We start from the raw sequence: 22325 nt of genomic DNA, 5'->3' as shown, positions 1-22325 counted from the left end.
TAATATCAGAAGATTTAATAGTCTATTTAGTATGTCACTTTATTATTAAGGAGGCATTAATTAAAAGTGAAATAAGCCAAAAAAGAAATATGAAGAGTCAAGTAGAGGAAAATGAAGAGACACAAGGATGGTTACAAAAGGACCTTCAAAGGCTCTTTCTTCATGCTTGGATATTGAGATTGATTCCAAATTCCTCTTTGAGAGATGTGGAAACCCTTCAAGCTTCTTGTGTGCATTGGACGCAAACCTGATTCTCTTATGTGGTGAATTCACAACAAAGCTCACATCTGGAGTTACATGATCTGACTGTTGGCACTGTTTTTAAGATTGGATGTTTTTATCATGTTAAGGTATTGCTGAGATTAAAATGGAACACCAATTTTCTGAGCATTTTCTAAGAACATATGCTGGGTTATTTGCTGATTTATTCGCTTGTTAATCTGAAATTTGTTGTTTGAGTTTATTGCTTAAATTTCTGAAAATTATTTCGGGGTTTTGGGAAGAATATCCGGATGGGATATTACATAAAGATATTGCAAAGAATGGATAATGTGATATTTGAGTATCCGAGTTGTTAAGATGTAGAATTGCAGGGAGTAAGAAGACAGTTTACTAGCAAACTCGTGGAGAGGGACAAATTTTTCCACCAAACTCAGACAATATGCTAGGGAAAACTTGAAGCACACCTTAAATTTCTAAAACAATGGCAAGAGCTTAACGACCCAACCTGGATTCAACATGCAGTTGTTCCTTTCTTTCAATGCTTGGATGCCATGATTTTGGTTCTCCAAGCTTCACGTAATAAAGGTCACCTTTAGAAAATACCTCCTTTTAAGTAAAAACACTAAATTTTTGCTCATTTTGGCAGCAATTGTAAATTTCAATTTGTGGCAACTTACTAGGTTTCTTCCATAGCTTAAAGGAACAATTAATACCTTTTGTATGCCAACCTTATGGAAGTACTACTATTTGAATGGCGTGAACCTTTTGAAGTTGAGGAGTTGGCAACTTTTCTGAAATCAATGATCAAAACTTAGGATAAGCCTTAGTTCAGCTCAACACGGCTGGTGAAGTCGGAAACTTTTTGAACTTTCTCTTGAAGCAGTAAGGTATGAAAGTTCAAGAATCACCCCAAAATGCTGACAACAAAGGACTTAGAGAAGGAGAAAACATGACACAAACTTAATGTAGTCAGAGAGGTTGAAAACTTGATGAACTTTTGCAAAGTGGAAAACTTCGCACAAACATTTAGGGAATTGATCGACTATGTACTCGAGGGGCAGGGGGTGCAAATGACCGACTACATAAGTTAAGTCAAACAATAATGATGAAATGGCTTAGATTAGGCATAACTTTGGACCAGTGTTATGCATAAAAGGAATGAGAATTGAGAAGTTGAAAAAATAGGTAACAATAATGAAAATTAATTTGTATTAGCAGCTATCCCACCCATATTGAGGGAGGAGTTATAAATTTGAAATACCTAGAGAAAGCTAACTTATCATGCCAAAAAAACACACCTCTGTGAACTCAATTGTAATCATTGATACATGGTTGCATGAATTAACTATATGGCTTGCTAGGACAATGGTTCACTTTCCAAAACCATGTGCATGATGCACACAATTAGGAGACTCTAAATTTTCCCATTAATTATAGTATTCACCACCTCTCTCTCATGCTTAAGACTCCTTTTACATTACGACCCCTAACTTTTACCTGTACATTGTTGGGAAAAATGCTTAGTTACCGGGTTTGGACCCTGCTGCCCGGATCCGGGTCTGGGTTTGCGCCCAGGTTCGCTGTGGGTCCAGGCAGGGTCCTTCATTTGGACTGTAATGCATATATATATATATATATACTCACGAACCCACCCACGAATGCAAATGGGAAAAAAAAATTTGCCCGAATCCCAAACCCGAATCTGTCCCCGAACCCAAATCGGCAACTTAGAAAAAATGCAATTAAAGAACTCACTATGTTATTTATGAATCAAGAGGGTTTCTTCTTGTGATTATGAGCAGACCTTGCAAGAAGGAATCAATAGAATAAAATGATGTTGAGATGGTGATAGGATTTTTTTTAATGAAAATATACTGGAAATTCTATATCTCTAAAATATCCTTTCTGTGATTAAAGAAGAAAAAATATTTACTTGGAAATTCTTTGCAGTTCCTATCTTTTCTTTGACTGCTTTTTTTTGATAAAGACTATGCTAAACCAATATTCAAAAAATACTGAATATGAATTTTACAGGTCTGAATCTGAAGTAGTGTTATTTCGATCCCCAACAAGAAAGAACATTTATTGATTTCGACGTTCTCTCTTGGTTTGATCAATTTGATATTAATATTCCCTCAAAGAGGCATAATTACAAAAGGCATGTCATGAGTGGACATATCTTATGTCTGCTCATAACATGACTTTATATTTAACAACTTAGTTAATGTAATCAATAGTTTGTTTTGTTAATACATTGCCTAATATAGCTCTAGGCAAGTTGCTGATCTTCTATAGCCTTATAGATTATTTCCTGATCACAAAGAGGTTCATCAATGGCATGATTTGATCTGCTCATACGTCCATGTTTAAGAGAGGATAGATATAGTCAGAATCTGTAAGTGCAGATAGAATTTCAACTCTGCTATTAGGTGAGAAAATTATAGTCATATAATTCATTACCCGAATATCTGACTGAAGCTACAATGTCTTATCTTATTTTTTGATTTTTCATCTTTTTGAGCTTCTTATGATGTTTCTTAGAGGACTTATTGTAAATATTACACTATATGAGGGAAACAGTTGATGGACATGAGATTTGGGAAGTAAATTTTAACCATCAAAAGTCTGTTGAATATGGTGGTGGTCTTGACTCCTGATATGCTGCAAGGTCTCTGCATCTCAAACTTATTGCACGAGCAGGCAAATTGGTTTATAGCATGCATATTCAACACATTCTAATCAAGTAAATTAAAAATATATTACATGTTGGATGTGATGAAATCTCTTTAGTATATGTTGACAATTGTTTTTAATGAATTTGTTTCTGCAGAGCCCACTATTTACTGAATCCTATTTACTCAGAGCAATTATATCTGATCTGTAAATTGCTTTTTAAGAAATGAGACCATGACCAAGTATAATAATTTTGGACTTGTGATGTTTTTATCACAAAAGTAATTCAGAGTAAAACTTGGCATTTGTGTAAGAACTATTTATATCATCTCAGGATGTTATGCTTGTTCTCTGTTCTGCAGTCTGTTTGAAACTTTGATGTCATTATCTCAATCTCTTTAGTAAATGCAAACTGCTGATTTCTTGTAACGCTTGTTATTCATATATGAATGTGTTTGTTTTCTTTGATTTTAGGTTTGCAAATTCAGCGGTATTCTGCAACTACATTCAGTAAGTAGCCCTCTCTAAGAGTTATATTATCGTAAAGCCCAAATTTTATAGGTTTGATGTAACCGTTGTTTTAAGTATCATCTAAATTTAGTATGTTGGTCAATATGCTATGAGTATATATTTGTTGTTTGTGCACTTTTAACTTCTTGTAGTAATATGATATATCTGTTTAAGTCTCTCTATCTTACTTTGTTGTTGATTTCAGATTTGTGATCAGTTGATCAGCACATATTGAATTATAACTTTTTTAGTTTTACCAATCCTTAAGAGTGACAGGATTTTCACGTTCCCTCCTTAAGACACACCTATTCATGAGTTTGCTTTTAGCTCATAGGTCCCTCGTGAGCTAGTAAGCCTTGCAAAGGGGTCGATTTGGGTGGCCCACTTGTGGTGCTAACCTTCCTTGGGAACACCTATTTCAAATTTATCTCTTGTGGCACCATATTGAGCTAGCCAACTAGCTTGTTTAATATACCTTGGACATCATACACATTTCTGCCTTGAGAGAGCAACCTAGTCATGGATCAGCTTCGGAACTCATTTTTCTTTGAAATTCCTTATCAGAAGTCACTGGGAGATTGCAGTCTTTGAGGTGAAATAGACTTCCTATTCTGCTATCAATCCCAATTTGGTGAAGTCTCTTCGAGACCGAAGTGGATCGATAGATGTGCAAACACTTAAAATATTTCATTTTTCACATCTTGCAATCTGTAGTTATCAATTGTTTCAAAGATTCACTTTGCATATCAATATTGCAAGAACAAAAATTATGTTTCATTGGTGATCATAGAAACCTTGGCTTAGGGACAGCAATATCATAGTTTTCTACATTTGAAAAAAATAAGAATTAAGTTCCAAATTTCAAGATTTTAGAAGGGACATTACAGTGGTATTAGAGCATGATCTTGCCATCCTGGAGGGTTAAAATCACTATACAAAATTATCCATGATGCAGAGAAAAAAGAAGATAACTCATACATAAAGTGTTTGAACTTTGCACTTTTACATTCTAAGTACACAAATTGGATTTATATCCATTGTATAATGAGGCTCATATAGTCTTAATACAGATGGGAAGGGGAAATAAAGACAATTAAGAGAATAAAATATATATGAAAACAGAGGTCAGATTTCAGAGAACATAGACTTAAGCCGATAGCAATCAAGTTCTTACAGCAGAAAACAACAACCCGGTAACAATTGGATTGAGAGACAAGTCACCAGTCCAAGTCAGAATAGAAAATATGTACACAGAAAGAAAACTGATGAACTCAACTAAACTTTATCAAGAATTTGTAAACAGATTACTTAAAGGATTGGCATCAAGATATTTTATGCATCAAACTTAGCAGATATGAAATGGTGATATATTACCGCAGTAGACATATAGTGATGACATTTTATTTCAAAACCAGTAAGAGGAACATTATCCGACCCAATAAAGTGACCAAGATATATCATCTATTGTAATAAGAATCCATTGATCAAGCAAGGTATAGGCAATAGCAGATATCAGATCAGATCAGGACTTGGTTATGAGTAACTTAGTAAAGGACTCCTCATTTTCATCAAATTGGAAATAGATATTAAAACAAGGACATTCTAAATTGAAAGTTATAGTATGGAATTAAGGCAGAGAGCTAACCTCTCTAAAGGACTTCGCAAGATATTTTATAATTTAATTTTCTTAAGGAAGTAAGGCAGGGAATTGAGTATTCTCTGAAGGAGCCAGTATATACTATTAAGAAAAAATATATGCATATGCAAGGATGGATACACCCAGAGCGGGTATCCTGTCATGACCCCTATAGGTGCACCCTTGTGAGTATCATATATTAACATATCATTTCACAAGTGCGTAAATGTTGTTTCCTTTTTGTGGTTATATCATATTTTGATTTTGTTTTGTTCTTTAGATGATGTTTAGTGAATCCTTTTGAATTGACTTATTTTGTATTCTATAGCGTTAACTAGATTATCAAATGTTAGTCAATTCCAAATATCTATTGAATAAATGTTAAATATAAAGTTAAACTAGACATTAAATTTTTATTTATTTAATAGTCTAGTCATTAGATTTTTTTTTTGATTGGTAAACGGCCATAGGCCATAATAATATTTATTAAAATTAAATAAACAATTACAATAGCGTTCCTCCGTTCAAACGGGCACTGGTAAGAACGAATGGGGAAAGAAAACCTCTAGTCTAGCTCAGGACCATAGTCCTTTATTATTACAAAATAAAAAGGGCATACCCCAGTTCGAATATCCAGAGTAAAATTACAAACTTAGAAGTTAATGAGCATAATAGAGAAATTACACTCCTTAGCATTCCCTGCCACCTCTGACAAGGTTACAAGTCTTCTCTTACATACAGGAATCCTATTATATTTGTCCTTGTCTGATCACTTCCAAGCAACCGGTTAAAAATCATGATGTAAAGCCAAATCTCTTTATCTCTAATTACAAATAGGGAGAATCCTTTATGAGAAGATGGAGGATCCACAATCAGAGTTATCCTAACTTCCATAAATAATGATAAAATAGGCCTGACCAAATAGGAAAATAAAGCTTTACCCAATTATTCTCATAAGGAAATTAATAACAACGCCAAATATCCTAATTCAAATGATAACTTTATTATCATAGTAGGCCAGCATCATAAAATTTTAAAAGGATAAACCTCCCAAACCGAGGGGGAGGCTAGAAATGATCATAGATGCTCAACCGAACCATTGCAAACTCCAATTACTTACCTAATCGTGGAAAGATGCCCCTATAGACCAGATGCCATATCCAATTAAAATCAAACCCATTAGTGTTAGTGCTTAATGAAAGAATTCAATTATTACTACAAAATCATGTTGCCACATAAAAGCTATCTGAAGATAAACAAGAGTGAGAAAGGCCAGAGCTATCTTAAGTCTCGGCATATATTAAATAGTCATTACTACTCAAAACTCGAATGAGAGAGAAACCACGATGATATAATAGTCAATCTGATCTTGCCACCTACATCTAATAAAACAAAACAGGGTACTTCGCCGAGCCACATTAACGACCTAACTGCAGCCTGCCTCATATTATCAATTTTCATACTAAAAACAGAGCATCATGAAACTAATCAAACACCAATTGTCTGAGTAATTGGGATTGGCAGATTACCAAAATTTTGATCCTTTCACCAGTATTCCAAATGCCGCATCATAAAGGGCAAGACACAAACCGAAAGCTTCAAACAAAATTCAAAAACCATCACCGAAATTTGACAGATGTAAACCATAAAATTGAAGAGGAATCTACATGAAGAAAGTATAATTGATATGTATTCATTATAATTCGCTAGTGCCAGATACATTTGCAGGATTAGCAAAATTCTCCTTATCATTGTTATAAAAGTATTTTATATAACATAGCATGGTTTGTAGCTATACATAACCAGATATACAAATTCAATCAAGAAGACTACAGAAGATATTGTAATTACTAAACCAGAAAGCAGAACTAATACATACAACCTACCCATTCCCGTCCACAAAAAGCTATACGACCTGGGACCCTAATTCCCTTGTTTCCTATAAACCATTATGACCTCAGACACTTCATTGGGGTTTTCCACTTGAAAATTTGGGGGGAATTCGAAATCAAACTTCGCCCTGCTTGTCTTCTCCGTGTTTGGCGTACAAAAATTTAGGGCATCCAAATTCTCAAAGGTAACCCTAGGTTCGATGTAAGCATTGAAGGCATTGAGATAATTTGTTAGCCAAGATTTGTTCTTGTCTTCCACAATGCCCATCCATCCGAGCAAGAAATGGATACTGGCCTCCATCTTAGGCCATTCCCTATAAAATGCATAATTCTCACGGACAATGAGAGAGGGACGTTGAAAAGCGACCTCCAGATCTGGAGATCCTGGTGGAAGCTCCATGTATTTCTCTGGCAACAGGATCCATAGTTTTTTGTCAATGCTTCTAATTGCCTGTTCAAGCCCCTTCCTCCATGTCGGATTGAAGATGCTGCGATAGAGATGGATGATTGCTCCCGGTTCCACCCTCGCTCTTGCCATACATCCAATAAAGGAACAAATTATATCACTATTTTTCCTCGAAGTGTGGCTATAGTCGAAGACACCTTCTCCAATGACTCTGCTCACGACTATCCTGGCCATGTCATCCACAGGGTTCATAATTCTACTCCACCGCTCCGGCTTAACGTTACCACAAAATGCCATGGTGTGGGCCTTCGATGTGTGGAAGACATAAACATTGGAATCCATTTCAAAAGAGGACAAAGATAACCGCGAGTCTTGACAGCGACATGGTAGAATAAAATCCAAAGCCGAAAGATCTAGAAGTCTACTAGCATGACCTCATGCTATGATGATGCCAGTAGGCTGAAGCACGGGCTAAACACATATAGGTGAGCTGTTTAAGCTAGATCCTTAAATGATGGTTAGACTACATAGACATTCGTAGTAAAATGTTCCCACCTTTGACAATGATTTTCTTAGGTGGCGGACCATTAATAATACTATGCGAAGATCTATAGGCACTCCAACATCTTATAACATAATGGTTCTTTCCAGAGAGATATTGATCCATAAAACTATGTCCTAAGCCGAACTGACCAATTAATAGAATAAAGTAACAAATAAGGAGAAGGTTTCTCATAAATCCTAGGGCCATGAAAAACTCGAAAGTATACACTAAGATCCTTTAATAATCTGAAGATTTACACCATCCGCTCCTTTATTTGCTAACATGTTCGCCTTTTGATTTCCTTCTTGGAATAAATGGCATATCTTAGAATCAGCAAGCTGGTTGATAAGAGTAAGAACATCGCTAAGTTTCAAGTTTGGTACCCAATTTGGGGTAGCCCGTTTCCTAATTGCATTGAGGATGATCTAAGAATCACCTTCTATAATGACTTTTGTCAATCCTAACTCGATGCATAGAAGGAGACCTATTTCCAAAGCTTCTAATTCTGCCAAATTGTTAGTTGTAGGCCGGATCGACAAGGCCTTTTTACAATCCAGTTGCTTGAATCATCATTTATGATACAACCGATATCCGTCATTCCTGGATTGCCTCTGGCTGCTCCGTCAAAATTGAGTTTATACTATCCATGTGGGGGAGGGGACCATTTATAGTTGATCCTAACCTTCTTGCTGCTCTTGGTATATACTAGAGGCAGGTTGATTAGATTACTCCAATTTTTCTTCATGAGTCCATCCCAAGAGGAAAAAGAACCTTCCTCTTTCCTAACCTTTCTAAGATGTGAGTTGGTTACTTCTACAATGCTAGCTTCTATTTTTAGTAATAATCCTTCCAATTCCATTTTGATGTCTCGAAAAATGCATCTGTTTCTCTCCTTCTAGATTTCCCAGGATACAATAGCCAGACATATATTCCAAAGCTTCTTGTAGATACCCTTTATCATATTGGTAGGCCAACCTTATAGGAGGTTAGAAAAGGATTTGGGCAGAGAGGAAGACCAACCTAACCTTAATTTAAGCCATTCCAAACAGGATTGGGAAAATGGACATCTATAGAGTAAGTGGTCCACATCCTCGATATTATGTTTACATAAAACACACCTGGAAGGGCCTTGAAAGCCAAATTTGTGCAATCTATCTTCCGTCAAGATTCTATTTTGAGAAGCCAGCCATAGAAAGAAACCTGCCTTAGGCAAACATGCAGCATCCTAGCATAGATTGAGAGGAATTTCTATATGGTCCCATCTTTGCGAATGTATTAGGGTATTGTACCCATTTCTGACACTGTATTTACCATCCTTTGAAGCTGCCCAAATAAGTTCATCTTTTCTCTTAGTTTGCTTAACCCTCTTGTCCATCAAAATCTTTTCATAGGCCTCTCTTACCTTGGAGTCTACCACCACACCCATTTGGCTAATCCTTCCGAGAAGATTTTCATCTTATAGTCTCTTACTTTGTCACCCCAAATAGAAACTAAATTGTTTTTGAGGTCCATAGGAAAGGGTCTAGATACTATTGGGGGGAAACCATCCCAAGAATCCTCCCAAAATAAGGCCTCATCACCCAATCCTACATCCCATGTTAGAAATTTGCTGATAATGTGACGACACTTTGTCATGAAATTCTAGCTTTCAGATCCCCTAGGTAGGTTCCTCATTCTAAAGATTGACAAAGGGTCATCCACATTGAGATATTTATTGTATAATATCTCAGCCCATTTTTGGTCTCTTTCTTTAAACAAACGCCAGATAAGTTTGGCACCTAAGGCTTCATTTTGCCATTGAAGATTCTTAATCCCAAGACCACCTAGCTCCTTGGGTTTGCATATATTATCCCATTTAATAAGAGCTAGTTTTTTATCTTCTTCACAATCCTTCCAAAGGAAATTCCTAAGTTTCGATTCCAATTTGCCCAATGAACTCTTAGAAAGAGGAAGACAGGAGAGCGGAAAAGTAGGAATGGCTGATAAAACGGATTTAATTTTTATTCTTTTTATGGCCTTAGAGAGCCATTTATCTTTCCAACTCCCAATCCTAGCATCAACTTTTTCGATGGTGTTCTACCAGATCTCGCTGGATTTAGAGCCCTTTTCTAGAGCAATGCCCAAATATTTACAGGGAAACTAACCTTTCTTGAAACCCATCTCCTTGTAGATCTGGTCTTCTACTTCTTTATTAGTGTTTAAGAAATATATCTTAGATTTGTCCTCATTTACTTTCTGACTAGATGTTGTCATATAGGCTTTAATAATAGATTTCAAATTCAAGGCTTCTTTGACTGTGCTTTTGCCCGACAGGATAGTATCATCAGTGTATATTTGATGAGTGATATTGGGCAAATTGCTAGCCACTGTAATATCAGTGATTTTCTGATAATTGTAAGCATTTGTCACTGCTCTCCCAAAGGCTTCCGCCATAATGATGAAGAGGGAAGGGGATAGAGGATCACCTTGCTTGATACCCCTAGAATTTTCAAAAAAGCCTTCAGGCGTCCCATTAATTAGGACTGAAATTTTGGGGGTGGAGATAAATTTGAAAATGAGATTTATCCATTGATGCAAGAAACCAAACATTTCCAACACCTTACAGAGGAATCTCCAATCAACCATGTCATAGGCTTTTTGAATATCAAGTTTCATGAACATACTAGGCTCTTTGTGTTTAGAGGCAAAATGAATAGTTTCTTGAATAGTGAGGATGCCATCAAGAATAGATCTGCCTGGAACAAAACCTGTTTGTTCCTTAGAGATAATTTTTCGGGAGCAGCTTCTTGGATCTGTTTGCTAGGATCTTGGAAAAGATCTTATAAATTGTGTTGCAAAGAGCAATAGGTCTATAATCCCCAACGGTTTCTGGATCAGGTTTTTTGGGGATCAAAGTTAGAAAGGAGTAATTAATTTTTGATAACAGAGCTCCGCCATTCCTTGAGGCTTCGATGGCTTTTCATAGGTCTTCTTCGATAATATCCCACCATTTTTGATAGAAGAAAGCCTGAAAACCGTCCAGGCCTAGAGATTTATTGGGGTTCATATTGAAAACCACCTCTCTAACTTCTTCCAAAGTAATGGCTCTATTTAGGAATTTGCTATCCTCAGGAATGACTAATTTTGGAATAACTTTGAGTAAATTAGCTTGCGCCTCCCTGTTAGACCCTTCAAGATTATTTAGAATCCCCTGATAGTGTGTCACAAAGGTGTTTGCTATCTCACTTTGGTTCTCAATGAGGAATCCCATCTGATTTCTAATACTAGTAATTTTATTCTTTGATCTGTTGTATAGGGTGGAATTGTGAAAGAATTTTGTGTTCTGGTCACCTTCATCTAACCAATTCTCCCTGGATTTCTGTCTCCAGAATATTTTCTCATTGGATAATATGTCCTCCTGTTTAGCGAGTAATTCTTTTTCTAACAAATACTGTTCATTATTCATGCCTTTCTTAATTACTTCCAAATTTAAAATCTTTAATTTGTCTTCTATATCTAATTTTTCTTTAAAGATATTATTGAAATGTTCTTTATTCCATTTAAGGATCCGTTCTTTCATCATCTTCATTTTTGAAACGAAAACAAACATCTTGGAACCTTCAAAATTATCTTGATTCCACCATTCTTTTATTTTTTTCATAAAATTAGGATCTAAAAACCACATTTTTTTCACATTTGAATGGGTTTAAGGTTGGTTTTGATGGCTCTGCACATTCTAGTCTAACTGGAAAGTAATCTGACCCAGCAATTGGCAAAATGGTAGAATGAATGTTACAATTATTCCCATCCAAATCTCCTTTAAAGAGAAACCTATTTGATTTTTCTGCTATATATGCAAAATCTTTCCTCCTATTATTCCAAGTGTATACTCCATTATTAATTGGAATATCAATCAAGTTATGTCTATTACACCATTCTTTGAAGTCCAGAGAGGATTGCAAGAGATGGCGAATGCCACCTACTTTTTCAGCTAAATTTAAGACAGTATTAAAATCACCACCTACTAGACAAGGATCATCTTTATGATTATTCATAAAAAAAGTGATTTCATCCCAAACCATTTTCTTTCCTAAATTACTAATTGGTCCATATACATTAATTAATAAGATTTGAAGATTGGATTTCAGACTTTGAACCCTAACGCTGATCCAGTTATTACTACTGTCGAGGAGATCTATAGAATCTTTCCTAGGGTTCCAAATGATACCTAGACTCCCAAACGCACCTATTGATTCTCGAAATGTGGAGCTCCAAAAACCAAGCATCTTTTTTGGGTTCATTTCTTCTGCCTTGCTTAACTTTGTTTCTTGTACTAAAATTATATCTGAATTAAATAGTCTAAGGTTTTGTTTTAGTAACCTTTTTTTGCTAGGAGCATTTAAGCCCCTAGCATTCCAAGTAGTAATCCTTATGGCTCCTTGGGAAGGCTCTTCCCCTTCCCATTATTAAGTAGATGATCTATCTTCTGCTGTTCCCTGCTGAGTCCATCTGCTTCCTTGAGTTCCTTCAAAGACCTTCTACCTATTTTACCTTTTACTCTCCCATATTTGGGTGAGCTTAGTCCTTCTTGATTCATCTGTATCCCTAGATGCTCCATATTATTCTGAGCACTTAAGTTTTTCTCACAGTCCTTTCCTTCTATTTCATCAACTTCAAGTTCTTTAATAATCTGATTTATTATGCCATGCTGATCATTATCTTCTGAATACAAATCTTCTTTGTCAATCTTAGCAATCCCTTTTCCTTCTTGCTCTGCATCCCTTGCATATTCTTTTGACTAAATCTGACCCTGCTTGTTATCCTTTTCTTCAATCTTTTGTAAATCACGCCTTAGGTCATCATATGTGTAAGTGCTACCACCAAGTTTAAGAATTCTCTGCATCAATTCCTCCTTCTTAGCTTCTGTACTAATACCAATGTTCTCAGGACAAAATACTTGAACTAGTTCCTCAGTAAGCTGCTCAAGACACTCATCATCTGATATTTGAAGTGCCACTTCTGGGTCCAAAGCACTATCCTTATTAAGAAAATTTTGGAACTCGTTTGCCAGGTACCTTTCTGCTGTCTTTGTACTTTGGTCTTTGTCATTCTGATGGTCATCTGGAGTAAAAGGTGACCCACCACATTCTGTTGGAGTTTGCCAAAACTTAGATTTATTCCATTCCTTTTTTATTGGAGTTATGTTTCTCTCCTCTATAACATATACTTGATTTTGCTCCCTTTTGAATTCTTCCTCCAGATCTTTATGATTTCCTCCATTACTTGGGTTTAATTCAAATAATAAGGAATTCTCAATATCTTCTATGTTCTTTTGACCAGTTCCTTCTTCCTTGGATTGCTGATTAGATATTTCCTTAGGATCTGGAGCTTCCTTGCCTGTGCCATTTTGGTCATTGTCCATTTGTACCCTGCTAAGTGGAGTCTCTAGATCTTGCTGCATGTATTTAAATAGATTCTCTCCCCTCTCCTTAGATTCAGATTCCTCTTGAGCACTTAGCAATTTTATCTCACAGTCTTCTGCATCTTTATTTTCTTTTGAAATGCTATTCTGCTCTGTATGACTCTTTTTGTCTACTTTCCTTCTCTTCAACCTCTGTTTTGTTTTTGACTTATTCTTTTGAGACGTGTCTGGATTCTTCTCAGATTCCACCACTATGATTGATTTGAGTCTTGTCTTGGCTTCTAGAATAATCTTATTATACTCCATGATATTTCTTTCCTCCTGCAACTCGGGAGGTTTCTCGTCTTCCTGCTTATATTGTGAAAGTGTCTTCTGATCTGCAGAGCTAATCCTCAATTTCTTTTTCTGAATTCTGATCCACGGGAACTTGGTAAGAAAGTTTGTAGTAAGTGGCAATGTTCTGAATCTGATTTTCCTGATCTCATCGAACTTAATGATTTCTGATATTTCCCCTTCATATGTTTCAAGATTAATGTTATAGGATGCTTTGTTGGTTATAATCTTCCTATGTGTTTGAATTGGTTGATTAAGCTTGGTTCTAATGAGCAGTCTCACATTATTACAGTACTGAAATGAGGTTTCAATGCCAATCAGGTCTCCCACTGCTGACCCTATTGACCTAAGGATCTCGATTTGGATCAGCTTTGGTGGTAAAGACTGAATGCTGTACCACCTAGGACACATAATATCTATCCCCTCTAATCTAAAATTTGGACTCCACTCTACAAAATTAACCGCATACCCCTTGAAAAAACATTCAGAAATAGATATAAACTCTTCTATTATGGGTTCATCCAAACATCTCAAATAAAAGATTCTATCCGAAAAGTGAGAGATATTTACCTGTTCTTCGCAGTTATCTTCTAACCAATAAGCAAGGAGAGCGAGATCTTTCTTCGGGCCATTCCATATTGCAAAAACTCCAATTTTTTGACATTCATTCCATAGATCTTCAATATTCGTATTGGAAATGTGGATGGGTTTATTGTTTATCCACAGTTTTGGGGGACTCTTGAGGATCTCGGGCACCACTAGGGTTTTGTGAAATTATAGAGCTCTTGGCCACAGACCTACGGTGGGGGGAAACATATGAGTGCCTATATGTTTTAGTAGGAAATGCATTAGGCTTAACACTAATGGAGGGTTGCGTAGCGGGAGTCACTACCAAATCTGGTCCAACTACAGGTGGAAGGGTTTTGCAATTGAACGGCTGAGCATACTTAGGTTAAAAATCTTGAATTGATTGTCCAACTTCTCGATTGTGAAGAAAGGCTGAGATCGCAGATAACCTAAAGAGCCTGAATTCGTGTGAGAGGAAGCAACTTGAGCAATATTTGAAGATAGTGACCATCTGTTAGATTCTTTAGGGTGAGGGGCAGCTGAATGCCAAATGTGCCGGGTTTGTTCTTCGAGATCCTCTAGCTTTTCCAGAATTGAGAAGTTGTTCTTCGTTTGCACTTTGAAGTCATTATGCCTTCGCTGCTTGTTCGAGGGTCGAGATTTAATGCAATTTTTTGGATTCATCCATGGGTTTCTGCCTCTGCCCTGCCATGGTTTGGGGTTTTGACTTTTTTTCCTCAAATCCTGCTCTACTTTTTTTGCTTGCACACCGCAATTCGCCATTTTTAAGATTTCCTTCTAGTCATTAGATGTTATAAGTAATTAAATAAATATTAAAATAATAGTTAAAAGATAAAAATAAAAATCAATCATTAATAATATAATTAAGACAAATAATGAATATAACTATTAAATAATAAAATAAGTGTTAAAATAATATAAATAGAATAACAAAATAAACTTTAATTATATAATATAAGTAAAACAAAATCAATATTGAGTAGTATAAGTAAAACATAATTACCTCATAATGACGATTAAGATAACTATATTTCATAACTCTTATAAAATAAATAATTATTCAAATAAATATGTTCCTAAATAACTATTATTGACATAAACAAAGAATAGATAAAAGAAACAAATAAAGTATAATTATAACAAGGATGCAAAGCATCTAGTTCCTGCCGATAGAAGAAAATAGTATGAATTTTATGCAATAATAAAATGTATAAAGTCTCGAAAATAATATGTTGCATTTTGTTTATAAATAATTAAAAGCCCAAACAACAAGTCAATTTGTTGTTGTCGGTAGATTTTGCATTCTGTAGCTGACTTGGTTATGCCGTTGGAGATTTTGTATTTTGTAGCCGATGGGTAGATTAGGATTTTTATGTAGCTGACGGACCCCTTCGGGAAGGTTCGGCAAGAAGTATTTATACCCCGTCTAGGATTATTGTAAATCATCTTATCTGATCTTATCTTATGCTCTGTATGTAATCTCTTGGCATATGCGAATTATAAAGGAAGTACTGCTGTTGCTGTTCTTGTTTAGTGTTTGTGTGCATTAATCAATTAATCTATACGGTAAACATTTGGCGCCGTTGCCTAATGGACCTGGAACAAAGGTTGGAATGATGACTAATGCCGAATCAGTTAAACAAAAATAAGTATAAGCTTAAGGACAAAGATGAAATCCGCACAGCTCAAGGAAATTTAATTTTGGCGCAATAGGCCGAACGTAGACGAAGGTTTTAGAAGATTGCCGACGGACACCGAAGTGTTGAGGAATTGTTGGAGGAGACTTGACAGCGGGTGGAATTGGTGGAAGAAACCAGGGAGGAATTTTTGAATCTGTATTCGCCGAGGGAAGAGAATTAACTCGCATGGCTTGGAGTGCCAAGGGAGCACGAGCGTGGAGTGAACTCTTCATCCGTGATACACTTCTGGAATGGGAAGACCCTTCTTCACTAGAGAACACAACTATTGGAGATAAGACAACTTTTGGAGAAAGTGCTGCTAGTGTGGGAGTGCAGATCGCCAGTGTGGGAGTGTAGATCGCCGATGTGGGAGTACAGATTGCCGGTGTGGGAGTGCAAAGCCACGGTTTGGGTGTGAACAATGCCAGTGTTGTAGGACTGAACAACGCTCGTATACAAAATCCAGTAGTAATGGCGGGACCAAAGGAAAAGCTGCCGAAGTTTGATGGCGATGGTATGGCCGATCCAATCCAAGATTGTAAAACATGTGAAACAATTTGGAGGGCAAATGGCGTAATAGATACAAACGAATGGGTTCGACAATTTCCGGCAACCCTAAGGGGGGTAGCAATCAATTGGTATGTCGATACGGATCCGCAAAAATTAACCAATTGGGACGATGTTAAAAAAGAATTTACCACTGAATTTCAATTGCTACGTGATGACAATGAGATCGTAGCCGAAATATACAACACAAAATAGGGGAAGCATGAAACTGTCCGAGTATATGCCAGGAAATTAAAAGACTTGATAAACAAAATGGAGAATAAGCCGGCAGATGGGTTACATAAAAGATGGTTCGTTGAAGGTCTACGCCCCAAGTTGTGAAGAAGATGAAGATTGTGCTGGTGTCATCATACGCTGAAGCATACAATCGAGCAATGAACTTGGAAAGTGAGCAGAAAACAAAAAAGAAAAAGAAGAGTAGTTCATCCGACTCGGATGATGATGCATCCTCAGGAGAAGATAGCAACAATGATGAAAGCAACAACAAGAAGGTCTGAGCCCTCCAAAAGGACATGATTCGTATGATGAAGGAATTTAAGAACATGCAGAAAGAACCGAAGGGAAGCGAGCTCTGGTGCACGGAATGTAAGGCAGCAGGTCACACAAAAGGCTCCTGTCCAAAGAACCAGTTCTGCGACATTTGCCAGACCATGGGACATTCCACAAAGGAATGCCCCTTCAACATGAAAACTAGAGGACCTCAACAAGTCTTCCTCGCACAGGAGGCTTCCACGTCCGGAGGGAACGGCAACACAAGCACGGAGGGTGCCACATCCGGAGGATACAAAAATAATAGACGTGGGCAGAACAACAACAATGCGAACAATAACAATAACAATGGCACCCAGAGTAGAATTCAGTACGATGTGAACGGACGGCTGATCGTTCAATGCCGAGCATGTAATTTGTGGGGCCACTTTGCTCAGGATTGTACAATGCCAAACACACCAAAATTATTATGCAGGTGGTGTGGACCCAGTGATCATGAAGATGCCAAGTGCTCAAAGTCTGGGGTGAATCTGATCACCGTTGGGGTGGACGAAGAGGAGGTGCTGGCAATCATGCGGAAACAAGAAAAACTATACCCCGACCCAGTGAAAGAAAAGAAGAGGCTGGAGGAAGTACGAAAGGAAATTGACAAAGCAACACAGGCGGAGACATCTTAGTTGAAGGACACCATGGGCACCTCACCAAGGACCTGCGTAGAACAGAACATTGCACGGAAGATACTACAAACGGAGGTACCTGTCATAATCAATGTTCTTTTGATCACAATGCTTTAGCTCCGATCAACACTCACAAATATCGTGCCAACTGCTAAGTTACTAGGAGAACCAGGAAGAGGGAAGGAAATTGCCCCTAGTGGAGAAGACCCAATGCTACTAGGACTCACATCCGGACGGCATCCGGCGGTTGTCGAGATGGGGATTCTCAGAAGTGTGCTGACAGACACAATTGTCGACGGAGGATTTAGCGTGAATGTCTTACCTGAGGATACTTGGAAGAGGTTGGGACAGCTGACGTTGTGGCCATCGACATTCCAGTTATTGACAGCGAACCAACACAACATTAAACCTCTCGGCGTCTTAATGGCACAACCTATAACAATTGGCACACAACCGTTCCTGCTTGACTTTGTTGTGATCTTGTTGAAGAGAAAAGGATATGACGCCATTCTGGGCCGTAGATGGCTTATTCAAGCCAGAGTTAAACACGACTGAAAGAAGAACACTTTATCACTGGAAAGCAGAGGGAGGAAATTCGTCATTGATTTGCACACCCAGATGGTGGGAGAAGAAGCTCTGTCATTAGATTCTGAAGAAGAAGATAAAGGAAGACAACACATGGAACTAGATTAGGAGGGTGTCTTGCAACTAGGAGGATCAACAAACGACGATTTGGATTCTGTCAACGGTCTTTACAATTGGCAGATAGAGGACTATGAACTGTTCCAAAGCTGCAATGTATTGACAATAGAGGAAGGCCACAACGGAGATGAGTTTCCAATATAATTCAGATAAATGAAAGAGGGGGATGTGCAGCTGGATGAGACACCCGCCCATGAATTTAGTGAGGGGGAGCCCATCAAATACAATGAAGCCACACTGCAAACTATGAATTTGGGAAACGAAGCCAAACCGAAAAACATATTGGTGGGAGATAACTGGGATCTAGTATTGAAAGCAGTGGCATTCAAGATATTTCTGGAATATAAGGATGTATTCGCATGGACATACAAGGATCTGAAAGGAGTACCTCCGGAGTTGTGTGTGCACCGCATCCCATTGGTCGAAGGAGCAGTACCTATACGGAAGCAACCCTACAGGATGAATAAGAACTATGTGGCACAAGTTATAGAGGAGATCAATCGGATGTTGGAAGCCGGTATCATTTTCAAGGTGTAGACCAGTGAATGGGTATCATCCATAGTAATTTCACTGAAGAAAGACACCAGCCAGATCCGGATATGCGTTGATTTCAGATGCCTGAATGCAGTCACAATCAAGGATCCCTTTCCGATTTCATTTATGGACAGTATATTGGAAGAAGTTGCAGGACATGAAATCTATTCCTTTATGGATGGGTTCTCCAGGTACAATCAGATTTCAATAGCAGAGGACAAACTGAAGACGACATTTGTCGTGGAAGATGGGGTGTACGCATATAATCGGATGCCATTTGGCCTGTGCAATGTGCTTGCTACATTCCAACAGATCATACTGCATATCTTTGACAAAATGTCTGTGGGAAACTTCAAAGCATTCCTCGATGATTGGTCGGTATTCAGCGCTGAGGACAAACAACTGGTAGCACTGGGCGAGTGTATGCAGAGATGTCAACGGGCGCGCCTAGCCTTGAATCCAAAGAAGTGTAGGTTTATGGTTCTGCAGGGAAGGTTGCTCGGACACATAGTCTGTAAAGAGGGATTCAAACAAGGTCAGAGTAATATTGGAAATGTAGCCATCCACCAATGTAACGGAGGTAAAATCTTTCTTGGGACACATAGGTTATTACAGAAGGTTCATTAAATTTTTTGCCAAAGTATCATATCTGCTGGACAAATTAACATGCAAAGGAGAATCATTCAGATGGGAGAAGGAATATGATGAGGCATTTGAAGTGCTAAAGGTACGATTGGCTACGACACCCATCTTGGCATATCTGGATTGGGATAAGGAATTCCATGTTCATGTCGACGCATCCAACTATGCGATCAGAGCAACCTTGGCACAGACTGGAAACCACGGCTTGGATCACCCGATATACTTTGCCAGCCGACTGTTATCAAAAGCAGAATAGAACTACAGCACAATGGAACGGGAAGCATTAGGCATGGTCTATGCGGTACAGAAGTTCTGACATTGTCTACGCGTATAGAAGTTCTGACATTATTTAGTAGCAACACCATTTGTATTCTATGTGGATCATCAAGCTTTATTGTACCTGGTAAATAAACCGGTCATCCAAAGAAGAATCAGTCGTGGCTCCTTCTGCTACAGGAATTCACGTTCAAAATCATTGTACAAGTGGGAAGAAGCATGTCAATGCGGACCATTTGTCGCGGATTAAAACAAGTGAACCAGCAGATGGAGGTGTGAATGATGACTTCCTTGATGCACAACTATTCCAAATTGCAGTACTATTGAAATGGTATCCTAGTATTGGGGAGTACTTGTCCACGGGACAGCCATCGAGGGAGATGCCAGAGAGTGAAAGACGAAAATTGGTATTAAGAAGTCACACATTTCAGTTGATTAATGGACTACTGTACAAAATGGGGCTGGATCACATTCTCAGAGGGTGTGTTGGAGGAGGAAATACCGAAAGTATTGAAGGAAGCACATGAGGGACCAACAGGTGGACATATGGGACTCGACACCATGACGAGGAAGATACTACTGGCAGGATTGTGGTGGCTAATGGTGTACAACGACGCGCAAGAATGGGTTGTCAGTTATGACACTAATGGGCCGGAAAGTCGCTGAAGAGAGACTTTATGCCGCTCCACCCTTCACACGCGTAGGAACTATTCGAACGATGGGCATTGGATTTCATCTAAGCTTTGAAGGTGAGCAAACCTAGGCGGTGCCGATACATTGTTGTTACAACTTGACCAAGTGGGTGGAGGCACGAGCACTACCGGATAACTCAGCCGTCAGCACAACAAGATTTATATATGAGCAGATCATTACCAGGTATGGGATTCCATTACAGTTAACAAGTGATAGGGGTGGACACTTCATTAACCATGTTATGAGACTGCTCACACTGAATTTAAGATTTGTTATTCATTATCGAGTTCGTACTATCCAAGAGCAAACAGATAGGCCGAAGCTACAAACAAGATCCTGGTATCAATTATTTATAAGTCTTGTGCGGTCGAAGGGGAAGATAGGAGGAAAAACTACCTTCTGCTCTATGGGCATATCTCACAACGTTTAAGGTGACAACAAGGCACACAGCTTTCCAATTAATGTTTGGACAGGAGGCAGTGGTACCAGTGGAATTCATGATACCAAGCTTGAGAATAGCATTGCAAAATAAAATAGGTGACATGGAAAGCTTAAGGGAGTAGCTACATAATTTGAACAAGCTCGAGGAGAAGCGATTGTTGGCGTAGTGGGCCACAGAGGTGACACAGAACAGACTTAAGGCATGGCATGATAAGCATCTCAAACTCAACAAGTTTCAGCCGGGGCAGTTGGTACTGAAGTATGACGATCAGAATGAAGTCAAATTAGGAAAGTTTAATGTTAGATGGGTCGGGCCATACCAGATTCAAGAGGTAAGTGACAATGGAGTAGTAAAATTGTGGACCTTGGACGAGCAAGAAGTGCCTCAGGCAGTCAACGAGTCGAAGCTGAAGATGTACCATGCGAGAAAGCCTCCATTGTCGTTGCAGAATGGTCAAGTCCGAATGACCCCCTTATCGTTGCGGAATAGCGAAGTCGGGAGGTAAAATTGAGTTGTATTGTTTTTATTTTAAAAAAAATTAAAAATTAAAATAAATAATAATAATAATTAAAAAAGAAGTGTGTCCGTAGATACACCCTGCGGACTGTTGCTCTGCGGGCAGGTTGTCTTGCGGACACTTGTCCCATGGGCAACACGTGGCTATCTTAACCTCGTGGGCGCTTGAAGTTCCCCGCGGATGTCTATTGCACCCGCGAAAGTTTTTCCACGTCTTTTGCTTTCCCACGTGTGTGCTCGTCTTCTCGTGGAGTTTTTTCACCTCCTGCGGACTATTTTTCCTTTCCGTGGGTGTTTTCTTTCATGCCCACGGTTTGAAGTTCATATCTTCTTATGGGTTCTCCCTTTATCCCCGCGGCTTAGCTTTGATTTTTTTTCCCATGGTCGAAGTGCTTGGCACTTATTTCCTCCCGTAGTTTTGCTTCCGTGGACTTCATCTCACGGCATGTTCATTTGCTTTTCCTCTTCTGCGGAAGGTTCTGTTCGCCGCCGGTTGCAGCATTTTCTTTTCCTTCCGCCATGGTTTCATTCCTTTATCCTGCGACTCCAGTCTGTTCTTCATTTGCTTCTTGGCGGCAGTTTCATAGGCTGAGTTAACAACAAGCCGGGGGTGCAAGCATATAATTTATGGTTATCTTTCTCTTTCGTGGGTGCTATATTGAGCGGGTTGCAGCATTTTCTTCAGGCCTTGCCCTGCTCTCCATTAGCACTCTACTTATTTTCAGCCTCATGTTTGTTGCTTTGATTGTGAGGCGGTCTACTTTCATTCCCTCTTCTGCGAACGTGATTGGGTGGATTTTCTCTGCGCCTTGTCTTTGTTCTCCTACTGCTAGCGGCTTCAGTTGTTGAAGATTTCTCCCGAGGTTATCCGGCATGGAAGGTGTGCTTGTGGCTTGGCAATTG

At 38.4% G+C, this 22325-nt stretch overlaps 1 protein-coding gene across 2 annotated transcripts in view; it reads left to right on the top strand.

The window, feature by feature from the left end:
* LOC149568200 (Pseudouridine synthase family protein) overlaps positions 1 to 22325 on the top strand; it is a 286392-nt gene that overhangs the window by 29597 nt on the left and 234470 nt on the right. For both annotated transcript variants that reach the window (XM_089821202.1, XM_089821204.1), the window contains exon 2: positions 3370 to 3405. In XM_089821202.1, the coding sequence (XP_089677328.1) occupies positions 3370 to 3405 (36 nt within the window). The remainder of the gene's footprint in view (positions 1 to 3369; positions 3406 to 22325) is intronic.

The sequence above is a fragment of the Cupressus sempervirens genome, chromosome 3 (assembly GCF_028749045.1).
Source record: "Cupressus sempervirens isolate cs-2001-9-10 chromosome 3, ASM2874904v1, whole genome shotgun sequence".
Classification (NCBI taxonomy): Eukaryota; Viridiplantae; Streptophyta; class Pinopsida; order Cupressales; family Cupressaceae; genus Cupressus; species Cupressus sempervirens.
Note: the sequence above shows the minus strand (reverse complement) of the source record. Positions and strands in the feature narration are given on the sequence as shown.